This window comes from Plecotus auritus, assembly GCF_963455305.1.
Source record: "Plecotus auritus genome assembly, chromosome: 12".
Lineage (NCBI taxonomy): Eukaryota > Metazoa > Chordata > Mammalia > Chiroptera > Vespertilionidae > Plecotus > Plecotus auritus.
Window position 1 is genome coordinate 9195055 of NC_137778.1, and position 23728 is coordinate 9218782.

A 23728-nucleotide genomic window follows, 5' to 3' on the forward strand; every position below is an offset into this window, starting at 1 on the left:
GTTCATGCTGCTGACTTCCTCCCAGTCTTTCTCCCTCCTCTCCTTAGCAGTTGGCGGAAATGTTTAGCTTGTGCTGCCGCAGTGTATCCCAGTGCGAAATAAACACGGACGCCCCATCCACCCTGACAACATAATTCATTTACTGCAAAGGGATATAATAAAGTCTGTTTATTACAGCCATTAACAGAGCGGCGTCTGCCGGCACGCTTTCCAGAGGCAACCAGAAAAGTGCTCGGTCCAGGTGCACAGATCCGGGAAACGTGCAACTTGAGCCAAAAGGAACCCAAGTGGAGGCTTAGTAAGTGGGTCCCAGCCGCCCTAGAAAACAGCCGCCCAGGAGCAGTCAGCGGAGGTAGAACTTCGATGCAGGAGTCCAGCACAATGAGTGCTACTTAGCTGGGTTAGACCTGGACCTGTCTCCAGGGTCATGGTCTGGTAGACGTGCATGAAATGCAACCCCCAGCCCAACCGCCCCAGCCGCTGGGTTCATAGTTCACTGAGCTTCTAGGTGGGGAATGTTAGTACCATTGACTCTCAGGGGCACCTTGTTACTGGGGTGAAGTGGGGGTATAGGGAGAGGACCAGAGGCTGGGACAGAAACTGAACAGCTCTAAGAAATCCTTTCATTAAATCCTGGCTTCACCTCAAGCCCCTGAAGGGAAACATGGCTGGAGGGGAGAGAGGGAGAAAGAGAGGAATCCAGGAGTCGGCTTTCTGGCCTGGAGAATAGATGCTAACTTGCTTTGGGCATGAAGACTGGACATAGACATGAAGCCCCATTGCCCAGTCCTTTGGTGGAGGGCAAAGAAAAGGTAAGTGCTGGTTTGGATCCCCCAGTGATGTTAAGTGTATTGATTAACGCAAACCTGGCCCTCATCCCCTGTCAAGGGGACAGTTGGCTGTGCTAACAGGATGTTCTTCGGAACAGGTCTGGTTTTCCCAGGGCAGCGCCGGTGTCTCAAGCACGTGGAAACCTCGTCTGGAGCAGCATCTCCTTTTCGCTCTGGGGCAACGTCTCAGGGAGACATGGGGGAGTTAGATCCTGAAAATATAAAACTGAGCGCTTAAGCTGGAAACCAAAAGGCTCCAAAGTGCAGGGCAACCCACCCTAAACAGTCCCCTGGTGGAGGGGTGACCCAGGGGGTGCCCCTTCCCTCCATCACTCTATTTCCTCCCCAGGCCTCAGGGAGAAGGTGCTGCATTGAAGGGTGAGGGCAGAGCCAGCTTGGCCTCTCTGGAACAGAGAAAGTGAGGGCTTTGAGCATCATGAACAACGAGATAAAAATAGCAGCATTGCCATGGCAACGAAGGCTGGGAGAGTCCTGAGGATCTGGTCTGGGTCCTGCCATCTCCCCCTCCAGCTTTCCTCTGCTTCTTGCTTCTCGGATAGAACAGGAATGAGCTGAGTGGAGGGAAGGCTGCCCAAGGAAACCCCAGAACTCCAGAGCTTAGGCTGCCCAGTTCGGGGGGCAGTAAGGGAGCAGGCCTCCTGCCTTTTGGAATTTCTTCCTCAGCATAATGAGTTTCTCCAGAGAGAACCTGAGCCCCACGCCTCACCCTCCTTGAGTGTGGTCCTGGCGTCCTGGGTTCCCCTGCGAACAGCCAAGGTTTCTGTTACCTCCTCATGGTCTGTGGTTCTGAGAAGGGAGCCCAGGCAGGACTGGCCAGAAGCCTGGCACAGTTGGCACTGGCCTGGGGGCATGGCCTGGGCGGTGGATTTACTCTGAAAAGCCATATTCTCTGCTCCTGGGTTGTTTAGCAACACAGCCTTAGGGAACCGTTTGCATTGGAAATAGGGAGATGCTGGTGAGGGCTGTCTCTTGTTCTTGAGTCAGAGGGAGGGGGTGTTCACTCTTTGGAAACAGATTCTGGTTCTTGGTTCTGCAGGTGTTGTCACCCCAGCACCTGTCGGGCACAGCAACCACCTTCAGGTTTTCCGGACCAGCTTGCAGAGCCCACCAAACACAGGAGCCAGAGATTTCCTCCCCTGGTGAAAGCCCATCTTCGTGGTTATGACCAAGTGTCTGTCTCCAAAAATTCAAGCCACATCAGATACAATGTGCCTTTGCAAGGCACGCCTCCCGGTGAGGTAGGGAGGGAATGGGTCTGGTCACCACCTTTTTCCAGGGGCTGGGAGAGAGGAAGCAATTTGCAAGGTCAGGAGTCAGCCATGGAGGAACACTGGGAAATGGGGGGCAGCAGCTCTTTATCCACAGCCGGTCACGAGCCCCTCCTACCACCAGCACATCCCCAGCCACGGGGTGAAATGCATATTCAGTCTGCAGACAGGGCAGATTGCAGCCTGAGGCACTTCCCCTTGCAGATGGCAAGGTGATGAGGTGGGGTGGGTCCGGTAGGCTTGGAGAGGGGCTCACCAGCAGCTAGGCAAAGCGAAGCCCATGGGTTCCGTAAGTGGGGCAGGGAGTGGGTCTTTGGGACCCCATCTGCAAGGTGAGAGAGAGGACAAAAGTGGCACTTGTGATGGTCTAGACAAGGCCTGGAGTGGGGAGTCCAGGCTGACATGTACTCCCTTGGGGCCTGGGTATAGGAAGGCGGCAGAAGTACTGGCTCCCTGGGCAGGGAATGTGGGGGGAGGACCATAGCAGAAGCTCTGGGTGCTTTGGCTTTCCCTCTTACCTCCCATTTCTTGGATCTACCATATCACCCCCATTTGCTGCATGCACAGAGCTCACCAGTGGGGGCACAGGAAACCTGCACTCCCCGGGCCTCACAGCCCTGAACCCCACTGACGCTCAGCTTCCCAGACCCAGAGCCCTGGGAAGGGGGGAACCTGGAGAACATGAATGCAACCCCCTCTTTATAGCTGAGGAACCTGAGTCGCAGAAGTAGGACATGATTAGCCTAAGGGCACACCGTCATCAGTGTCCACGCAGGGCTGGAATCCAGCCCTGGTTCTTTGCACCCCACTGTGCTACCTCATGCATATTTCAGTTAATTAAATTATTGCTTTTTTTCTCCCCCAAATAATCTCCCTATATATATTTCTGTTGACCCATATGCTACATTCAAAGCCCCCACCCCCACAGGAATGGAGAAGGAAATGACATTCTAATTTAAAAAAAAAAAAAGACTTCAACCTGAGACAAGAAGCCCCTTGGGGTCTCGGGCCAGGGTCCCTGACCGCATTCAAGTCACAAGAGCCTTAAGTGCCCTTCACATCTTTATCCCCCACTCAACAGCCACAGCACAAGAAGGGAAATGGCGTGGGGCGTTCTCCCTTTAGAGATGGGGGAGGGGAGGCCCAGGAGGCTATGGTTCCACCTCTTCACAAGGACTCAGGGCCATGCCCCACAGACAAAAGGCCAGACCGTCCTCAGGATCGTCTCCTCACTGTGGCCGCCCCCACCTCACCCCAGAAGTTCCCAGTCCCCACCTCCCAGGTGGAGTCTGGGAGGGATTCCTGGAAGGGAGTTCGAAACAGCAGGGCAAGACCATCCAACCTAACCGCTGGGGAGGAGTGAGGCTGGAACCAGGGCCCAGGCCCCACCCCCTCCTCAAAAGAGCAGGGCGAAGAAAAGCCTGGACGGCAGTCAGAGGCTCCGGGCTGCACCTGCCTTTCTGGATGAAACCTCTCCCCTGGGAAGCCCAGAGGCGGAGAGGTGGGAACAGGTGTCCGGACGGCCCCCCTCGAGGCTGAGAAGGAAACAGGGGCAGAAGGTGGGGTGTCTGGCTAGACCCTATGCCTGCTACTCAGGCCTTTCAGCTGCAGCGCTGGCCCTAGCCTTAGCCTTGGATGCAGACAGGACCACTAGCTGGGAGACCAAGGGCAGCGGGGCTTCCACTCAGATATACTAGCACCTTGTCCTTGGGACCTCTCCCGTGTTCCCACAGCAGGGACTCGGTAGATCCAGTATCCCTCCAGAGCCAAGGGAGTGCTGGGGCTGGGGGGCGGGGGGAGAGAAGCTCTCAGGACAGGCTCAAGGCCAACCCCCTGCAGCTGACATCCCTGCCAAGGCCTGAGAGGCCCCAGGGGAAGCGCTTGCTCCCCACCCCTCCCGCAGATGTTCTCCACTCTCCTGACCTTTCCTCGGGGTGAGCCCGTGTGGTCAGGACAGAACACTCAACACCTCTGAGTCCCGGGGATACAATTTCATCCTCCACCACAGCAGTGCCTTCTCTGGGCTTCAGCCTACAGGAGCCGCTAGGACACTGGTGCCCTGGGGGCGGGCCCTCCTGCCTCTACCCTTGAAAGCTTGTCTGCCTATCTCTTTGCCTCTTCCAAGGCCTCTGCTGTCCAAGAACCAGGGAGTTTTCTTCGGTCCCTTGTGACCCCATGGGCCTTTATTGCTGTTTCCTGGAGAGAAGAACTTCTGTGTATAATTCTTTGGATATAAAAGGGAATTGCAGATCTTGGAAGGCTGTTGATGGGGGAGAGGGGCCAGGGCCAAGGACAGGAGGAGAGAAATCTTAAATTGTGCTCCGGCTTCACGAAGATGCCCTGGGTCCCACCAGAGCTGCCAGAAGCCTGTGGACTGCTCTGAGCATGAGCTGGCCGGGCAAAGGCTGCCCGGGTGGAATGTGCCCTTGCTCCTCCCAGGCTCCGGAGGAACCAGCAGAAGAGGTCTCTGCCCTCCCAACGGCCCAGAGAGGCCCACATCCCAAGGAAAGGGGCACACAGCCCCTCTTCCTGTCCCGGGCCCTGATCTCCCCTGCCCAGGTCACCTGTGCTGTGGGAAAGGCTGTTGGGTCCCTGAGTAGAGGGCTGCTGGGCTGACTGCTGCTGTGATAAAGCAGAGGGCAGACGGGCTACAGCGGCAGAAGCTGCTAGTGTCTGCGCTGGCTCTGCTGTCTGCGTGGCCCTCTAGGTCCATGACAGGCTAAGTTACATCAAAATCGGGGGAGGGAGGGAGGGAGGAAGGAAGTGGTTTTTTGTTTGCTTCCTACCTCCTGGAAATAGTCTGGGGATGGGGGCAGAGACTGACCCCCAGGGTGAACAGGGGTCAGTCTCGAAACAGCAGGGCAAGAGGAGAAGAAAGAAGCAGGTGGGGGAGACAAGGAGACAGAAGGGAGCGCACTGCTCTGTCCGGGAAAGGGCCCCCGAGTCTGGCCCTGGAAGGCAGTCCCTGAGGGGAGTCGGGGCCTAGGGAACAGCTCCCCAACCTGAGCTGCAGCCAGAGCCAGAAGGAAGTGAGTGGACAGAGGCCAGGGCTGCAGGGGAGGTTGCTCCGTGGAGTGGGGCAGAGGGAGACACAGCTGGCCTCTCCCTGTCCACACCTGGCCATCCTACTCAACCAGCCTGCCCCCCAGGCCTGGCTCCACCTGGCCCAGGGGATGCTGGGAAGGATGGGAAAGAACTCATCTCCCACAACCACAGAGGCTCCTGCCGCGAGTCCTAGGAGAGACCCCACCCTGGGCTCAGATGGGCTCGTCTCTATGTCCAACGGGCCCAGCCGAGCTGTGGCCTCCTGAGGAGTCAGCGCTGCTGGGAGCTTCTCTGGCGAGCAGCCAGTGCCAGTTTCCTCGTTAGCAACAGTAAGGCTGCGGTCTCTCAGGGGAGAGGTGCCCTGAGCAGAGCCTGGAGCCTCAGGGCAGGAAAGAAGTGTCTCTCCAGGGCCTCTCGGGGCTCCTGGTCAGGTCCTGGGCTTCCCTTGGAGTGACTGGGACCTCTCCAGGGACTGGAAGCACAGGGGCCTGGGCTGATGCCCTCGGGTTAGATGCAGTCAGGCCAAGCGAGAAGGGCTGATTCTGCTCCCAGCCTCAGCCAGAGGTGCCCGAGGCCCGGCACCTGCTCACACCGCTGTTTCCCGCTCCCTGCGAACGTTCTCCTTCTTCCTCTTCATCTTGCAGAAGCCGTGGAATCCGCAGAAGCAGGCGAAGGTGAACTGGGGCATGCCCTAGGCCAGACCGGGGCGCTCACCTGAGAGCTGCAGAGAAAGGCCGGGAGGGAGACAGGAAAGAAGCAAGCTGCGGTTAATGTCTACCGGGGAAGGGCCGTGACACCAAACAGCAGCTTGGAAACCCGTTTCCTGACCTGTGTGAAGCTGACAGCATTCCTTGAGTGGAGCGGGCTGAGTCCCAGACAGGGAAGAGAAACTGCCAGCGGACCACACTGCTCCCCTCCTACCCCCTCTGCCTAACCTCATCACCACACCTGTGGTTGGGGACAGAAAGCAGGCTGACTCAAAGCAAGCTCTGCCCCGGCCGCTGTACACAGGTTGGGAGGGAGCGTTCCACTCACTCCTTTAGGTCACAGGGTCTAATGATGCCAATGCAGGACTGCGTGGACCTTGAAGAAGACCCCTCATCCAGCACAGCCTCGACCTTGACACCTGGAACTGAGTCCCGGCTTCCTCCCGGCTTCCTCCCTTCCCTGGCAGCCCCCGTGTGTCTGATGCCCTTAGGGAAGTCTATAGGGGACATAATGCACTTGCTTTGACCGCTCAGGGCAACACACATCTGTCCTCATGCAGAGAACAGAAAGCAGCCGGGCGGTGTGGCTCAGGAGTTGAGCGTCCACCCATAAACCAGGTCATGGTTCAATTCCCAGTGAGGGCACATGCCTGAGTTTGGGGCTCAATCCCCAGTAGGGGGCGTGCAGGAGGCAGCCAATCGATGATTCTCTCTCATTGATGTTTCTCTCTCTCTTCCTCTCTGAAATCAATAAAACCATTTATATATTTTTTAAACAGCAGTGTTCTTTTAGCCAACAGGCTATTTTATTGAGCACCTATGCTGGGCAAAGGGCTTAGGAGGTAGGGACATCAGGGTAAAAGTATAGTTTCTTCCCTGGCACAAAATAAGTCTGAGGCAGTCTGTCTGGGGGTGGGAGGGGCTTCAGGAGATCCACTCAGTCTGTGCGAGTACCCCTTTCTCCACACTCCTGTGGGCCTCCCCAGCCTCAGCCCCTGCCCGCTGGCACATTCCTCCAGCTCACTTCTCTGCCCTCCTGCCTGCCCCGAGGGGGCAGAAGTGCATTCACGGCAATTCAAGCGGAGCAGCTGGGCTCAAAGGCAAGCCCCCTGTGTGGGCCAGAGGCCGGCATCCACCCATCCACCCCGCACCTGAGTCACTCCTCTAAGAACACAGAAGGCAGCCCAGCCCAATACCCAGAGGAAGGAGGCGGCAGGGGCTGTGGAAAGCAAGCACAAGGCATGGCCCTGGGCCCCAGCCCCTCTTGCGAGAGATTGCATGGATATCCCGGGCCCCAGATGCTGGGCGCCCCTGCAGTGTGTCCACCGTGTCTGAGGAGGCTGGCATGTGCTTAGGTGGTGGCTCTCTGGACAGTTGCACAAGTCTGGCCAACCTTGCTCTGGGGGACAAGCTCCTTCCTGTTTCTCCAGGTAGAGCAGGGGGCCCAGCTGGCAGGCCCTCCCCAAGCACAACGCCCACGGATTCTCGTCTCCCTCACCCCTCAGAGTCTGAGTAATGCAGTTACTGACTGTAATTTATAGGTGCGATGCATTTGCCATGGCCAGCTGGGTGGGCAGGAGGCCCAGCGTGAGTCAGCACCGGTAGGTAGACTGGTTTAATCACCCGCTTCCCAGCGCCGTCCAGAACCCACTCTCCTGGAGTATATATAGAAAGCAGGAGCAATCTGCCCGCTGTATATATAGCCAGAGCCGAGACATCACTACTAGATTTCTAGATCTCTCTACCGCAGCCGTCTCTGGATCCCTCCGTGACAAACCTAGAGAGAGGCAGGTGTCTTCACTGGGGCTTAGCTGGCCGCTCTGTTCTTGGCTCTGACGCTGCCATGCTGTGTCCCCCTGGGCAATGGCTGTCCTCCTCGTTTTATCGTAACAGGAAGCTCATCAAGGTTTAACATCTAGACCCCAAACCACTGGGAGCCCTCACTTGATCAAGGAGGGAGGGAGAACAGGAGGTCCCCTTGTAATGAGTAATTGTACATTTTCTTTGCTGGGGGATGTGTGTCAAGGGTACTATCAACAAAGCATTCCCATGATTACGGGGAAAATATCTGGGGTAAAATCAACAAAGCGGATGTGGGGAAGGAACTCGTGAGGAAAATAAGCCAGGAGAGGAGCTCGGACCATCACTGCCCTCTCGCACCCCATCCCCCAAGCTCAGGGCAGCGGGTTCCAGGGTGCAAAGATCCAACCCCTCTCTCTACCTCCCTCCCCTCCAAGGCCAGCTTTCTTAAAAACAGCAAAATGTGTACCCTGACGTAATGGGTCCTACTGGCTCCTTTGAAGGTGAGAAAATCCTGAGGATTTGGCTCATTGGAGGGAAGTTTGGGGGAAGCAGAGGGGGAGCCAGGACCTCCAGAGGAAAGGAGGTTCATTCAGGTGCTGGGGCTGCAGTCGGCCTCCCAGAGTGGTGCAGAGCCGACTGCCTCACGGGGATTCCTGGGCCCTTGTTTCTAAGGACAGAGAAGGGCCTGGCTCAGGTCTTTGGTTCAAAATGCTCGGGGCCTCCTCACCTCTCCCCCAGCCTGCCAGGGTCCTAAGGTGGATGCTCCAAGCCCTGGAGGCAGCCTGGGTTGTCTGTGGCTCACAGGTCCCTGGCCAGTCCCAGAAGTGGGGGGACATGGAGCAGAGAACCACTTCCCGTTTTAGTTCGCCCACTATGGGTCCCCTCCCCCTCCCTCGGCCCCACCAAGAGGTGCCTGGGGAGCCCCTTTGCCAGGGCTGTGGTCTCTGCTGCTGTCTGCTTTGCCCCCCATCTTTGTCCCTTCACTTGGCAGAATGCTTCAGCATTAGCTGGAGGGCTCCCTGGGGAAGTCAGATCCCGACGAACCTCTCTTGCTGTGTCTCCTTGAGGGGAAAGGAGTCTGCGTGTTGAAATGGACAGAGTCCGGGGTCTCAATGAAGCAAGTGGACCAGCGCCTGGGTGCACTCCCAGTTCCTCTGTGCTCAGGATGAAAACTTCCCCTCCTACCTGGCAGTTTCCCCCTCCGGCCTCGATTTTCAGAGGCTAAGAGATAGGAAAACAGAAAAAGGAAAGGGGGGTGGCCGCGGGACAAACCCCTGCTACCCCACAGTAGGTCGCATCGAACCGCAAGCTGTTATTCCCTGACTTCTTCCCCAGCCCTCCTCTCTGGCTTTTCCCAGCTCAGGTCCAAGACGGCCTGGGCTGTGGGGCATGGAGGACCCTCTGCCGGGCCAGCTGGGAGGGAGTCATGCAGAAGAGCTGCCAACCTCTAGAGCAGTGGTTCTCAGCCTCCCTAATGCCGCGACCCTTTAACACAGTTCCTCATGTTGTGGTGACCCCCAACCATAAAATTATTTTCGTTGCTACTTCATAACTGTAATTTTGCTACTGTTATGAATCGTAATGTAAATATCTGTTTTCTGATGGTCTTAGGCTCTACAGCAGTGGTTCTCAACCTGTGGGTCGCAAACCGCTAGCAGGGTCGCCTAAGACTATTGGAAAACACGGATATTTACATTACGATTCATAACAGTAGCAAAATTACATTTATGAAGTAGCAACGAAAATAATTTTATGGTTGGGGGTCACCACAACATGAGGAACTGTATTAAAGGGTCACGGCATTCGGGAGGTTGAGAACCACTGCATATAGAGCATCTTCCCAAACCACCAGGAGGGTCCCAGCCTCCCTGCTGACCCCTTCCCTTGGTCCTCACCCTCACATCTCTCTTTGCCAAACACCCCCACGGGGTCCCCCACCCTAGAACCTCCAGGGAAAATGGGGCAGTGGGTCAGAGATCGCTTGAACAGGTGGAAGAAGCAAAAGGAGGAAGGGACCCTAAGATGAGGAGACAGACAGGGATCCAGGCTTGCAGACCACAAACTCCTGGGTGTCTCCAATTTTGGCAGTGTCCTCTCATAGTGGGCGGCAGTGGGGGTTGGGAGGAGAATTATAAGTGTTGGGACATGCTAGGAATGCTCTGACAAACAAGAAAGGGATGCTGTCCCTCCCACCACCCACCCCCTCACCTCCCAAAGCAGAAGCAGAGTAGCTTCGTCAAGGCTCCCCCCATCTTCCACCCACCCCACCCCCTACCCCAGGTAAAGGGCAGAAAGAGAAGTGACCCAGGGAGGAGGGACACCCTCAGCCTCTAGAACAATGCTGAGCCCCCCTGCCCCGCCCCACCCCCTTAGCACCGGGCCTCAGTAATTAAAATATGAATTCACCTTCCCTCCCCGAGCCATTCATCACGGCGAAGGGAAGCAGCTGCGGCCTGGGAGACCGGATTTGGGGGATTAACTCGGGCGCTGGAGCAGACACACCAGGAGGAAGAATTAGAAAGGAAGGGGGTGAATTGGGTTTTCTCTCCCCACCTCCTCCCTCTCCTGCCACCACTGAGCCTCACACCCCACCCCTTCCCCCCAAGCCTGGCCTCTGTAGGTTTCTGGGAACTGTAGTCTCCAGGACTGTGTTGATAAACAGGCAGGCCAGGGGTGGGTGGTGGCACAAACTACAGATCCCAGGACTTCTTCCCGGAGTTGGCAGCAGCAAAGCTGGGCACAGGCCTCGTCTGGGAGAAGCCCGAGTTCTCCTTGAAGATTAACTCCTTCTTGGCCTGCTTGAGGCCGAGTCCCTGCCTCTGGCTGACTGAGCACTCTGGAATCTGCAGCCAAGTCCTCTCTGCCCTCCATGGCTTGCCCACTGATGCAGAGAGGGGAAGCTCCCCCCGCCACCTGTCAAGACTACAGGGGCAACCACACACTGACCATTGGTTCTGAGGGACCCGGCCATGGGAGCTGGAGGGGTCTCGAGCATAACTGGGGGCATCCGCTTGACCTGAAACCGCAGCTCAGAACCCAGTGGTCCAAACTGTCAGTGCCAGCAGGGCCCCAGAGGTCACACGTGAGTGCCATCCCCTTGTAAAGATGGACCAGATTGTTTTCAGTAGAAAGGGGTGGTTTTAGCAGTCAAACTCCATTTCCACTAAGAAACAGGACAAGTACAACCAGAGAGATCCGCTTGGACCTCGGTGTAAACACGGAAGCACTTTCCCCATGGAGGCCTTCTGCTGGCTGTCTCTGAGGACGACGGGAGACTTAGATGGCTCAGAATGTTAGGTTTCAGCTGTCTGCAAGCAGGGAACAGGAGATGCAGCCCTCTGATCTGCAAGTCGTGCCGCGAGAGAGGGCACGAGGCCAAGCGACAGAGAATAGAAAGAGCTGCAACTCTAATCCCAGAAGCGCCCCGGCCCAGGCCCATCAAAGTGGGACTGGCCCAGGTGAGTTGCTGAGCTGTGGGCTTGCTCTCTGTCCCTGTTCGTGACAACTTACTACTTTCACCACCCCCCACCCCCTTTTCTTCCAGCTCACAATTCCATTCATTCGACAAACATTTACCCAGAAGCCCCTACTGAGCCTTGCTGGAGCTTTAGTCATTGGAGCAGTCATCTGCCCCTGTGGTCCCAGGTCCAGCCCAGTGTTGGGGCCTTCCTGCAAACTGGGCAACAGGGGTCCAGTTGCAAGAGGGGTGCTGCTCCAAGCTGACTTCTCACCTAGGAGACCTGGAACTAAGGGAGGCAGATAGGTGCTTGGGTGTCCTCAGAGCATGACGGGGAACAGGATAGGCTGACTCAGAGCCAGCGCAGATGGACAAGGAGCGGGGGAGGGAGGTGCTAGCCACCTCTGATCTCTGGGCGGGAGAACCAGAGGCGAGTGAAAACCCTAGCAAATTCTCCTCTCTGTTCTGTGCACCATCTAAGTGGCTTGGATTAGCCCCAGCAAAACCCAGCTGGCCTGGGCTTTCTCTTTGCTTCTATTGTTGGATTCCTGACCCCCAATCCTCCGAAAAGGAAAACCAGTGAGGGACCTTGAAAGAGTAATTAGAGTTGGGCCCTGGGGGCCAATCTATAGACAGACATCCAGGAGGGACATGGTGAGAACCCCTCAGGTGGGAACAGCACTTTCCAGTTCTCAGAGTACTTTGCCATGCACTAGCTTGTTGGTGCTCCCACCTCCAGCATGATGTGGTGAGAGCACAGGTTCAAATCCCAGCGCTGCCCCTTCCTAGCCATATGAACTTGGGCCACTTTCCTAGCTCCCTTGCGTCTCAGATTTTCCACAAGTGGGATAATAATAGTTCCTTTCTCAAGGGTTGTTTCCAGGATGAAATGAGTGAGTACAGGTAAGATGGACAGAATTGGGTCTGACACATAGCGGGCACTAGGTAGATATTGGCTGGGGAAATGAAAGGCTCTGAGGCATTATAAGTAACTTGCCTTCTGGTTCTCAATATCATATATAGTACTCTGGCTCTATATTTGGTCTGTCTTAGACAGACTGGGCGCTGGAAGGGGTGGGGAGGCGAGGGTGCTTCCTCCGCTACTCCAGACTGCCTGCCTCAGCTCCCTCGGCGGGGTCCTCCAGGGCGGCTGGGGTGGGGTTAGGCAGGTTGCGGAGAGGGAGTAGGGAGAGCAGGTCTTTCACAGACCCGGGAGGGAGGGAGGAAGTGCCTGGACGGGGTAGCAGGCCAGGAGCTGGGATCCTGGGCTCCAACTAGCAGCCTGTGGGGGTGGCTGCTTCCTACTTTCTCTGCTGAAGTTCCTCTCCCCCAGTGGCCAGCCTGAGCCCTCCCATGTCAGCCACGGAGAGGTCCCGGGGTCTCTCTTCCACCGACAAAGGCTGAGGATTCGAGCTGACCACGAGGAGTGAGTGAGGCCGAGAAGCAGAGGCTGTCCTGGAGGTACTGAGCCAAGGTCCAAGTGCCGAGTGGCCCAACATTCCTGATTCCAGCCCCCAAACCCCAGGGCGCAGGCCAGGCCTCAGTGACTTGGCAAGGAGGCAGGAGCTGACAGAGACCTCTGCGCCCCGCATGTTTCTTTCCAGCCTCAGAGGGAATCTCCCTCTAGAATCACCAGTCCAGCCTCTTCATTTCAGAGTGAAGGACCAGGACCAGAGAGGGCAAGTGACTTGGCCAAGGTCACACAGCCTAGCCCCAGACCCCCTGCATGCCCCGCCCCCAAGCGGAGCCCCATCATGGCTGTCTCCCAGCCTGGTCCTGAGGGAGATGCAGATGCTGCAGGAGAAGGAGCAGGCCCCTCACTGTAGCCCATGGCTTTTAGCCCTACATGAGTTCCAACGGCAATCACATAGGAATGAAAAGCCATAGGCCACAGCAGAGCTGAGGGGGTCCGGCAGCAGGAATCACAAAAGGACTCAGGGAGCTGAAGGTACTTGGGTGCCCTCATGCCCCTTCCCACCCACCCCACCCACCCACACTGCCTCCCTTGAGGTACTGGGCCCCCCAGGTTACATTCTCTCACCATCCCCTGAGGCCTGCCCCAGAAGCATTAAAGCCATCCCAGTAATGAGTTCCCAGTTCTTGTCCCACAAAAGCCCCCACACAATGGGCCTCACTCCGGGTATGAGGGGTGGCTTCCAGGCCACAAAGCACCTCCTCCAGTCCCCTTAATTAGCCTCCAGCCCCCTGCCCAGGGGCCTTAACTACACCCTCCCCTAGAGAAAAAGGCCGGATCTTTTCAATGCACTGCTGCAGGGCCCAGGATCAGCCCCATCAGACGCTCTCCTTACTGTTTAACCCTTTCTAGTCCGGCCACAAGAAGCAGAGAGGGCAAGAGGGTCTAGGAGGAGAAGAGCAGAGACAAAAGCCTGCCTTTGCTTTAGAGGGATGAACGCGTTTACTGAGCACCCTGAGGTTGGGGGATGGCCCAACTTTCTAGACTGGTCCTGGTAGTTAGACTCTTCCCATTCCTGCACGGTTTAGAGGGGAGGGGGCCTCTGTCTTCAGACCTAGATGGCGGCAGGAAAAGGGCCAGAGCTCGAAATCCCCACTGGCTGAGGAGCTGGCCATGGCGCTACCCCTGGGTGATGCTGAGGGAGGGGTGCGCGATGCTCTGCCTCCCGCATTGGCAGGATAAGGTGGCTGGCACAGGCATCTCCAACATCAGGGTGAAGGGCTGAGTCAAAGGAAACCGAGGTCGCGGGTCCCAGGAAAAGATGTGTTCTAAATTCAGGACTGTCTCCTCCTCCCTCTCCCATGATGGGGCAGTTGTGGGCGTGCATCAGCCTTGGAGGAGAGTTCAGGGAACTCAAATCCCCAAGCCCGGCCTTGACCTCTCTCATGGACCCCCAACAGAATGGTGAGAGGCCTTGGGCACAGACCAGGCCCTGTCTAGGACAGGGAGCAGGGGCAACCCCCACCTCAGCCCTCTCCCCAGCCTCTGGAGGCTCACTGGCGCTCTGCGGGACCCTGGCTAATTCCCACACTATACACATACACACACACCAATTTTAAGAGCCAAACTGACACCCTCCAACTTCCCACGTGAACTTTGGGTCATCGGCCCCCAGATCCCAGACACAGGCCCTGCAAACACTGTGGGCTCCAAGAATGCCCTCGGTCCTCTCCCAAGGGACACTGGGCCAAGGGGCTCACAATTCCCCAAGAGCCACTGCTTGCCTCCGTGCAGCCACCCACTCCTCAGCTTACCCCAAGAGCTCCTTGCCCAGCAACTAGGGCAGGCCTTCCTGGTCCGCACTCCGCCTCCTGGTCTGAGCTGTGCACAACTCAACTTGACTCACTAGGGAAGACCTGATGCGCCCCTCCCCCAGCCCAGTGGCCAGTGGGTGTGGGGGTGGGCGGGGCCGGCAGGAGGTCAGGTATTCCTTCAACCCTGACTTGGGCCTGGGTAACAAAGGTCTCATTGAGCCTCCGGCTGTCTGGTCGGTGAAGCACAAACCTCTTGTATCTGCTTGCTTTTGATCTCACTCCCTCTGAACGCACCATGTATTACTCACATCCCCCTGCCAGGCTATTGGTGTGGAGGGGCTCCCCTCCCTTAACCCCTCCCCATCTCCTCTCCTTCCTTCCCCTGCTGCTCCTCTCTAGCTTTTTTATGCTTTGATTTTTGGCAGGAGACCTGTCCCCTTCCTCCCTGAGTGCCCCTCCCCACCTCTCAGCCCTAGCTAGCTCCTCTCCTCACCCAGACCCTGTGTCCCTGCACAGCCTCTGCTGCTGCACCTGTCTGTCCTCTCTCCAAGATCGTCAAACCAGCTCAGGTCTGGCCCCTCCACTCACTCTCACCTGGTCCTTCCCTTGGACCATGGATTCCCTGCCCTGGCCGGCCTGCCAGCCCAGCCCACCTGACAAGCCCCCAGTAAGCTCCACAAGGGGCAGCCTCTCTCCAGGGTGTTTCTGGGGCCAGGACGACTAGGGTGTGAGGGGGAGAACAGCTCTCAGTGGCCTGTCCAGACCTCCTTGGAAGGTGGAGGAGGGAGAGGCAGGTCAGCCAGGCCTCACCTACTCTTCTGAGGAAACCCTGCTTCGTCCAGTCCTGAGAATCTGCCTTCTAGGGAAAGGCTGTCACTGGGTGAGAACCCCAAGGGTTCACCCTCCTCAAGTGGGAGCCATCCCACCATTCCTGCCTCCTCTGTGGCCACCCCAAACCTCTGCAGTCCTGCTGGGATGAGAACTGCACGTCCTCTCTGGCTTCCCCGGCCGTTTCCCACGGCAGGCCACTGCAGGGAGGGAGACAGTCACCTTTGAGGGCTGAGCTCTCCCCAGAAATGCCAACAGATGCTAAGAGTTCCCATTGTCATCTGCGAGTGCCCTGCCAGCTCCCCATGCACCACCTGTGGCCTCCTCCACCCCTCCCTGCCCCCCAGGTACTCCATTCAGCTGAGCGGAGGATTTGGGAAAGTTCTCCTGCCCCAACAGAGGCCCCATTCTTCCTGTGGCCGGCTCCCTTTGTCCCTCCTGACTCCACACATTCTTGGGCCTCTAATGAGAAGCTGAGACCGCCACCAGCCCTTCCCGCCCTGCTCTCATCAGCACAGCCTGGGCCCGCGCCTGTGTGTGGCAGAAGCTGGGGGAGGGAGGCCGGGGACAATCGGGAGGAAGTAAAAGGAGGTGGGAGACAAAACAGAGGGGAGGAGACAGAACTGGGGGGGACACAGAGAAATGGTGAAAGAAGATGGAAATGTAAGAGAAATTATAGAGAAAGGGGAAGGGGAGAAAGGAACTATTTTATTAAGTGAAAACTATGTCATGCGTACGCTAGGTCTTTAATACCAAATACTGGTATTCTTCTTCTCATCTAGATGAGAAAACGGAGGCTTACAGAAGCTGGATGGGCATGTTTGCTCTTAGGACAGGGGGCAGGGGAAGTTTGAGAGAAAGGAGAGCCTGAAGAGGAAGAATGCTGCCAATGAGGAAAGAGGCTGCCTTGGAAAACAAGCAGTTCAGGAGGAGGCAGAGGGCCAGCCGTGGTCTTGGGATATCCCTAACCCCCTGCCATTCCCTTCGGGTCCAGCTGCCTGACTAGAGAGCACACGCTCTAAGGGCCTGCAGTGCCATCCCCTCTCGGGAATAAGTCCTTCGCTGCCACACCTGCTACAGAACCCAGGTGCAGCCTGGACACGAAACACTTGTTTCACGGGGGAGCAGGCTGCAGCAGCTCCCTTGTTAAAGAGCCCCCAGTCCCACCATTGCCTCCGATGGCCCAGTCACCCTGAACCTCAGCCTACATCTAGGCACCGGGGTTGGAAGTGGTTCCAGTTGAAAATCAGGCAGATTGGAGAGCACTTCTTTGCAAGGAGAGGAGTGGGAGGGGCTGGTGAGCTGTTCACCCTCCACCGGAGAGAGAGCCACAAAAGGGGCCAGGGGCACAGACTAGGCTCAGCCTGGGAAAAGACTGAAGAACTAGAACGGCTTCTAAAGGGGCCACAGGTGCACAGCCACCTCTCAGCACCACGGCCAGGCCTACAGTAGGTGCTCAATAGGTGGCATGCTCGTGTATTAGGGATTCTTGCACGTGGAAGGAAGTTACAGCAAACCTGAGGTCCCATCACCTCCAAGATTTCATGAGTCTACAGACGTAGGTACCTTTTGAGGGGCTTGGAGCCCAGCAGCCCCGCCTCTTTCTTTGCCCATGGTGGCAGGAAACCAGGCCATGAGGAAGATACTCCATTAGGAAAGTGAGGCACTCTCTCTCACAACCCCACACACCCTATGATGGAGATTGAACTGGAAGCATACCACCTTATTCTAAGGATGCTGGCTGAACGATACAGGCATGTAGTTGTTGAATGAGTGAATGAATGAATGCACGAATGAATGGTGAAGCTTGGAAACAAGAGCAAAAGATCTAGATTCTCCCATAGTTCAGGTTTGGTGTATAGTGTGGAGCTCCTCGCGGTCTGTACTGTCTGGGAGGAGAGTCCCTGTGCTGGAGCAGGCCGGGTTAGGGGTAGGAACACACCTCCTGACATCTGATTCCACCCACCATGGCGGGGGCGGGGGGGCGGCGGGAGAACACACTGCAGAAACTTCAGAGTGCCAGGGATTTGATTCTGCTGCCTCTGCCCAAACAGGCCTCCAGATTTGGAGGTGACATTGGGATGGGTCTGTGGGTGCAGTCCTTGGCCCATAACTGACCCAGAAGACTAGTTCCAGACGGACCAGGCAATCTCCTCCACACTGTCCTCTAGACCTGAACCAGACCAGAGGGGTGCTTGCTCCCAAGAACAGGATGACCACCTTATTTCCGGACCCCTAGGCAGCCTTCTCTATGGCACAAACCTCCACTGCTTCCTGGCTCTGCTTCTACTCCAAAGCATGACCAGCTCAGGCTCCTTCTCAGTCACTGGCTTCAGAGCCCCCAGGGGGAGGGTGCTGTCCGCTGAGCAAGAAAGCACCGAGATGTCAGGCATGAATTTTCTTTTCCCCCAAGGGCTTTGTCTAATTGTCTCAGGAGCCTCCGTTCTGAGCCTCCCCAGGCAAACAGAGGGAGCTCCCAGCCTGACAGGGTCCCTGGGCTTGGGGGGTGGGAAGGGAAGGGAGCCCTGGGGTGGCCTCAGACCATCAAGGCAGAGAGAGACCAGGGGACAGAGAGATAAAGGGGGGGGGGTCTTTGCAGCCCTGACACTTTCGGCCCCTGCATCTGATTTCTCCTAAGCTCCCAGGGCTGGGCTGTGGGAGGGAGGAGAACACAGGGAAGTGCTTGGGTCACCAGAATCCAGCCTCCCCAAGCACAAGGCCTGGCCACAGTTTTGCCTCTCAGAGCAGTCAAGCTGTTAAAGAAAAAATACAATAACGGGTCATTGGCAAACTCACATGCATTTCAACCCGAGCAATTCATGAATATCAAAATGTTCCAACGACCTTCCCAGACCCCATTTCCTCCTCCCAGCCCACTCCTTTCCTCCCGGGCCTCCCTCAACCCACAGTGGGCGATGGTGGCCAAGCCTACAGAATGCCACCCTCTCCCAAGCCCCTGCGGAGTATCTCAGAGGAGGAGGCAGGCAGAGAAGTGGGGGTTGGGGGTGGGGAGAGGGTCTGCAGGGGCAGCCACTCGTTTAGCAAACATGCACTGAGCACATACAATGCGACAGGGGCTGTGCTAGGCACTGGGATACAGCACTCAGTGAGGCTCAGCCACCACCAGGCAGTGATGGGAAGACAGGCCACGGGCAATGATTGCATTCAGAGCAGTCCTACAACCCTGGCCCCGGTCTCCCTCACCACCCAGGACCTTCACACTGCCTTTTGGCGGCGGGGTGTCTTACACTGAACTTGGCACTCTCTCTGTTTGAGGGTCCCTCCTTCCTCTTTATACCTTCAGGCAAGTGGCCTCAGGTGGATACTGTGTGAGACAGGCCCCACTGGGGCAATGGGGAGCTGGAATTGAGTGACAGAGATAGACACTGTTCCCAGCCCTAAGCCGTGGCTGTGTCCGCTTGGAGGACGTGACCAGGGACCAGGGTTTTCAGGCCATCAAAACTGCCCCCCACCAAGGGGGCATCTTAGAGGACAGTCAACTCAGAGCTCTTTGATCCCGGGGCTCCCATCCCAGCCTCAAGTGAGCCAAACGGCCCTCCAAAGTTAGCCCTTCTCCAGGCTCAAGTTGGGCTAAGTTGTTCCCTGCTTGCTGAAGGTACAATGAAAAAAATCACCAGAAGAAAGTAAAAGCAAACCTGAAGAAGAATTTGTTCATGAGAACTGAGGGGAGGGGGCAGGATTCTAGTGCTTCCAAAGGAGGGCTGTGGGATGTCAGTCAGGAGGGGAGGGCTCTCCCTTGGGCCCCCAGGCGCCCTCTCCTGACCAGTTGGGAAGAGGCAGGGTCTGGCGGCCAGCCGGTTCTCTATGGTCATTCTGCCAAGGACCCTTTCTCAGGAAAAGGGTGCAGGTCTCCTGTCCCGTTGCTGCTTCCCAGCCTGCCCTGGCTAGGCTCTGCTCCCAGGCTGGCCTCCAGCTCCAGCCCCTCTTAGGGCCCTGGGTTTGAGGAGGGAGGGGGTGATCCTGTCCTAAGGGTTTCACTTAGCCTCCCATGATGGGGTCTCCTGAGACCTTTGCCCCAGGGGTACCAGACACCTCTGCTTTCCCCTTCTTAGTGTCAAACACAGGCACAGGTGTCACCAAGTCCTGATCCCTACCTCGCATATATCCCCTTCCCCCAATCCCACCAGCACCCTGGGGTGAAGGAAAGGGTGGTGACACCCAAAGCTAGTCTCTCCAGCCAGGAGTGGGAGCCTGACCTCCTGAGCCAGGGCCCTAGCTCCCTCTCACACTCCTCCCTGAATCCCCAACTGCAAAAACCTTTAAAAGAACAAAGGCAATGGGGGCCGGGTGGGGGCTCCCTTTGGCCGACCTGGGGCGCGTCGACGCAGCCGCGGCCGGTTGGCCCGGCTTTCAGGTGAGTGCCTGAGCCGCATCGTGGAGTCCGCCCGAGCCTCAAGAACCCCTCGCCGCCCAGCCAAAGCCCCGCGAAGAGGCGAGCCCTCCCCAGCCGTTCCCGGTCCTCAACCCAGCCGAGGGCTCGGACTCGCAGCACTTTCTGCCCATTTGTTTTCGCTCAGTACTCACAGTTCGGATGCTGAGCCGGCTCCTCTCTCGCACTCACTTCCTTTGTCTCTTTTTCTCTCCCTCTCTCTTCCCTCCTTGTCTGAGACTCCGCAGTAGCTTCCAGTGGAGAAAAATAATTATTCTTCTCAATGGGTTCGCACGGGGCGCACGCACACACGCGCGCGCACACACACCCCCGCCGGGGTACCCAATCAATGCACAAATCTTCGGGGTCCCTTTAACCTCCGCGGATGACTCCGGGAGTTAATTACCAAGCCTATTTCGGCGCAGCATAAATATGCATTAAGGTATGAAATGACGACCGATGCGCTGAACTTCAGGTTTGGCATTTAGACAGACTTCGGTCTCTGTCCCCCACCCCCCGCCCATAGCCCCAACAAGCCACCTCCACGGCCTCGCAGTGGTCATCGCGAGCTCGTACGGGGTGTCAGGGGGCCGCGGGGGGCCTCCTTACCTTGCTCTGTGCCCCAAGACCCCCCCCTCGCGCGCCCCCTGCGGTCGGGGCAGACCCTCGGCGGGCGCTTCCACTTCCCGTACGCCGCGGCGGCCTGGGCCCCCGCGCCCCCGCACGGTGCCTGTCAGGGAACTAACTCCGAGCTCAGTGCCGGGAGAAGCTGGCGAGAGCTGGACGGCGACCTGCCCGCGCGCCGGAGTTCCCGGCAGAGCGAGAAAGGCCCAGGACACGATCCCCTGCGGGCAAAGCCACCCAGCGCCCGGGGGTCCCGTCGCCCCCGCCGGTCCCGACCTGCACACACACACACACACACACACACACACGCATTTGCACGCGCGCGCGCACACACGAACGCATTTGCACACGCGCGCGTACATATCTGCACACAGACACTCCCGCGCGCGCTCGCGCTCGCACACACTCAGGGTTGTAACAAAGGAAGAGGGGCCAGCACTGCCTTACTTTTCTTTCTCTTCTCCACTCTTTGGCAGCCCCTCAGCCCCGCGCCAGCCTGCCCGGCCCCACACTCCCCCACCCCCCGCCCTCCGCGCCCCGCGACGGCGGCGGGCAGCCGGCATTCCGGAGCAGCGCGTCCGAGTGGCAACTTCGCGCCCAGGCGCCCGCTCCTCGCAGCCCGGCGGGCGGGAGACAAAAGCGGCGGCACCGCCGGAGGCCGCGGCCAAGGTGTGCTCGCTAATTGTCAGGAAATGTGTGTGCGCGCCGGGAGCCGGAGCGGGGGGGGGGGGGGGGGGGGCGGGGAAGGGGGAGGAGGAGCGCGGCGGGAGCGGGAGAGGGGAGAGGAGACCCACCCCCCAGCCCAGCCACTCGCCCGCGCCGGGCACCCGATCGCGGATTAGAGAATAAATTATCTGCTCGCTTCTCATTGGGCTGTGGCTGAGGCCGCCGTCGGCGGCGCCGGGCTGGGAGTCTGCCCGGCTCTTTGCATTCACCGCACAGCTCCGGCTCGCCTCCCTTCGCGGGGGCCAAGAGCCAGGGGCCTTGGCTCCAGACACCGGAGGACACCAGCCGGCTGGCTCACCGCCCCTCCCCCGCCACCCTGCTCCGCCTGACCCTTCGCCCCTCTCAATTCTGGCTGGTGTCTTGGGGACGAAAAGACTGGGATAAAGAAGCCCAGAGGATGGAGATCGCAGACTCCCTCCCCCAACCTCTGCTCCCACCACCCTCCAAGAAGGAGAAACGGGGGCAGCTGGGGTCGGTCACCTGAGCCAAACCACCTCAGTTAGAGAGGGCCTGGGGAGCCCGCGGAGAGGTTTCCTTTAGTGACCAAGGCCCCTCCCTTGGGGCCATCTGCCCTCCACACAGTAGCAGTGACAAAGAGGTGGTGGCACTAAGGCTCTTTGCTTTCTCCAGCCCAATCTTGTTCCCTATTTCCTGGGCCTTTCCATGCCCTCCTGGAAGACAGGCAATACCTTCTGGTTCCAAGCAGCTCCCTGCCAAGAATTCATTCATTCATTCCTCAAGTAAGTAATATGCAGGATCACCCCTATGCCAGAACGTGGGCTAGGCACCGGGAAATACAGAGAGAAAAGATTCAGATCTGCAATCATGCAAAAATAAATAAATAAATAAATAAATAAATAAATAAATAAATAAATAAAATTACAACTGTGTGAGAGGTGCTACACCAAGGTACAGGCAAGTTTTGAACTCAGAAATAGGGGTGACTAATTTCAGCCATTCATTCAACTAATGATTTAGCATGTCTTAAGTGCCAGGCTCTGTGCTGGGCATTGGGGATACATAGATGGACTAGAAGGCATGGTGTCCACCCTCCCTGGAGGAGACAGTCTGGTGGGCACTGACTGGTGTGATATGAGCTAATTGGCAGACATAGGGGGAGGGGTGATGGGACTAGCAGGAGTTGAGATCTAAGTGAAGGCCTAAAGATAAATAAGAGATAGCTAGGTGAAGATGGGTTGGAGAAGGGGAGGGGGGTGCGAGTTCTGAGCAGAAGAAACTTGTAGAAAGGGCCTTGAGCTGCTGGTGACTGGCTTTAGAAGGCAAGCAAACATCCGCCTTGCAGAGAGGGAGGTGGGGCTGGGAAGGCCTGTGCTCTTGTTCCGGGGGAACTAACAGAACTGCCCGAGTAATATCTACACGTATGACCCAGGGCAGACTTTTCCAGGCCTGACAGTTTAAGGTTTCGGAAGAGGCTCACTTGTGTGTTATCTCTCATTCTAGGCTAACCCCGCACCCTACCCCCATTTTACTTTTAGTCGCTGTCTGTTGCAACTGGACCAACTCTGCCTGCTAAAGAGAACCCTGAAATAAATAACCTAGATCAGTGGTCGGCAAACTCATTAGTCAACAGAGCCGAATATCAACGGTACAACGATTGAAATTTCTTTTGAGAGCCGAAAACCGACTTCTGCGCATGGGCCACGAAGTTTCAATCACATTGTACGTGCGCGCCCGCACATGGTATTTTGTGGAAGAGCCACACGTAAGGGGCCAAAGTGCCACATGGGGCTCGCGAGCCGCGCCGCGGTTTGTCGATCACTGACCTAGATGATGACTTTCCTGCTCCATGTGTCACTCTGTTTACTTTGTTACTGACACTGGAAGCTGTCCCCCAGTCTAGACTTCTTTCCACACGCTGGGATCGTATGCTTTCCAAGCACTTCCACGTTTATTATCCCTCGATTCGCACAACCCTGAGAATTAAGTTTATCTCCATGGGACAGATGGGGAAACTGAAAGTCAGAAAGGGGGTATGGCCTACCTAGTGTCACATGCAAATTTCTTGACGAAGCAGTTTGTGGCTTCCTACCTTCTCCCCACTAGACTTCAGGTATGTGCACCTTCCCAGCAATCTGGTGAGCCCCATTGAGGGTAGAGGCAAACCATCCCCAGCCAGCTCCTTCAGCACCTAGGACAGGGCCCGACACACCCAGGCTCTCAAGCCAACCCTGCTGAGAGCCTGGCTGTGTGGAAAGTAAGGAATTGATTAAACAGCAGAAACCACATGGTCTTGGGACTTACACACACCTCGACCGACACTGACACTGTTACTAACGCACACTGTGCACGTTACTCAGCCTTTCTGAGGCAGAGTTCCCTCATCTTTCAAGTGGAATTCACAGGATCCACCTGAGAAGGTGTTGCAAGATTAAGCGAAATGATAGGTGTATGGAATATCTAGGGAAACATACAAAAGACATTGATAACAGCAGTTACTGCTGGGAAGGGGGTCAGAGTGAATGGGGCACTGGAGCAAAAAGAGGAACTCGCTTTTCATGGTTCCCCTAGTAGCTGTGATATACCACATGCATGTGTTACCTGTCCAAAATGAAGAATGAAATATTTTAATGAGATAATACATGAAGCAACATAACCACCACCAAATGGGCATTCCGTACACATTTGTTGAACTGAATTGAGTTTTGCAGTTGGAAATACCAGGATGGCTTATTAAAGAAAAGCACAGAGTCTCCTTCAGAAGTGGTCTGGCCTGAAGGATTGTACTCTGGCCACAGGCAAAGGTGAAGATGCCAACCAGGTGAGATATTTCCAGTCCAGAA

The 23728-nt window shown here is 56.9% G+C and overlaps 1 protein-coding gene across 2 annotated transcripts; it reads right to left on the bottom strand.

The window, feature by feature from the left end:
* Nucleotides 1-268: 268 nt before the first annotated feature.
* BLACAT1 (BLACAT1 overlapping LEMD1 locus) lies at nt 269-20647 on the bottom strand. 2 transcript variants are annotated; one of them, XM_080647586.1, is made up of 3 exons: nt 20187-20647; nt 19733-19828; nt 269-5885 (listed from the first exon to the last, which is right to left on the bottom strand). In XM_080647586.1, the coding sequence occupies exon 3, from the start codon at nt 5850-5852 to the stop codon at nt 5751-5753; it is 102 nt and encodes a 33-aa protein (XP_080503712.1). In that variant the 5' UTR covers nt 5853-5885; nt 19733-19828; nt 20187-20647; the 3' UTR covers nt 269-5750. The 2 variants fall into 2 exon arrangements, with proteins under 2 accessions (XP_080503712.1, XP_080503713.1); XM_080647587.1 differs by lacking the exons at nt 19733-19828; nt 20187-20647 and adding an exon at nt 10081-10186.
* Between the last annotated feature and the right edge of the window lie 3081 nt (nt 20648-23728).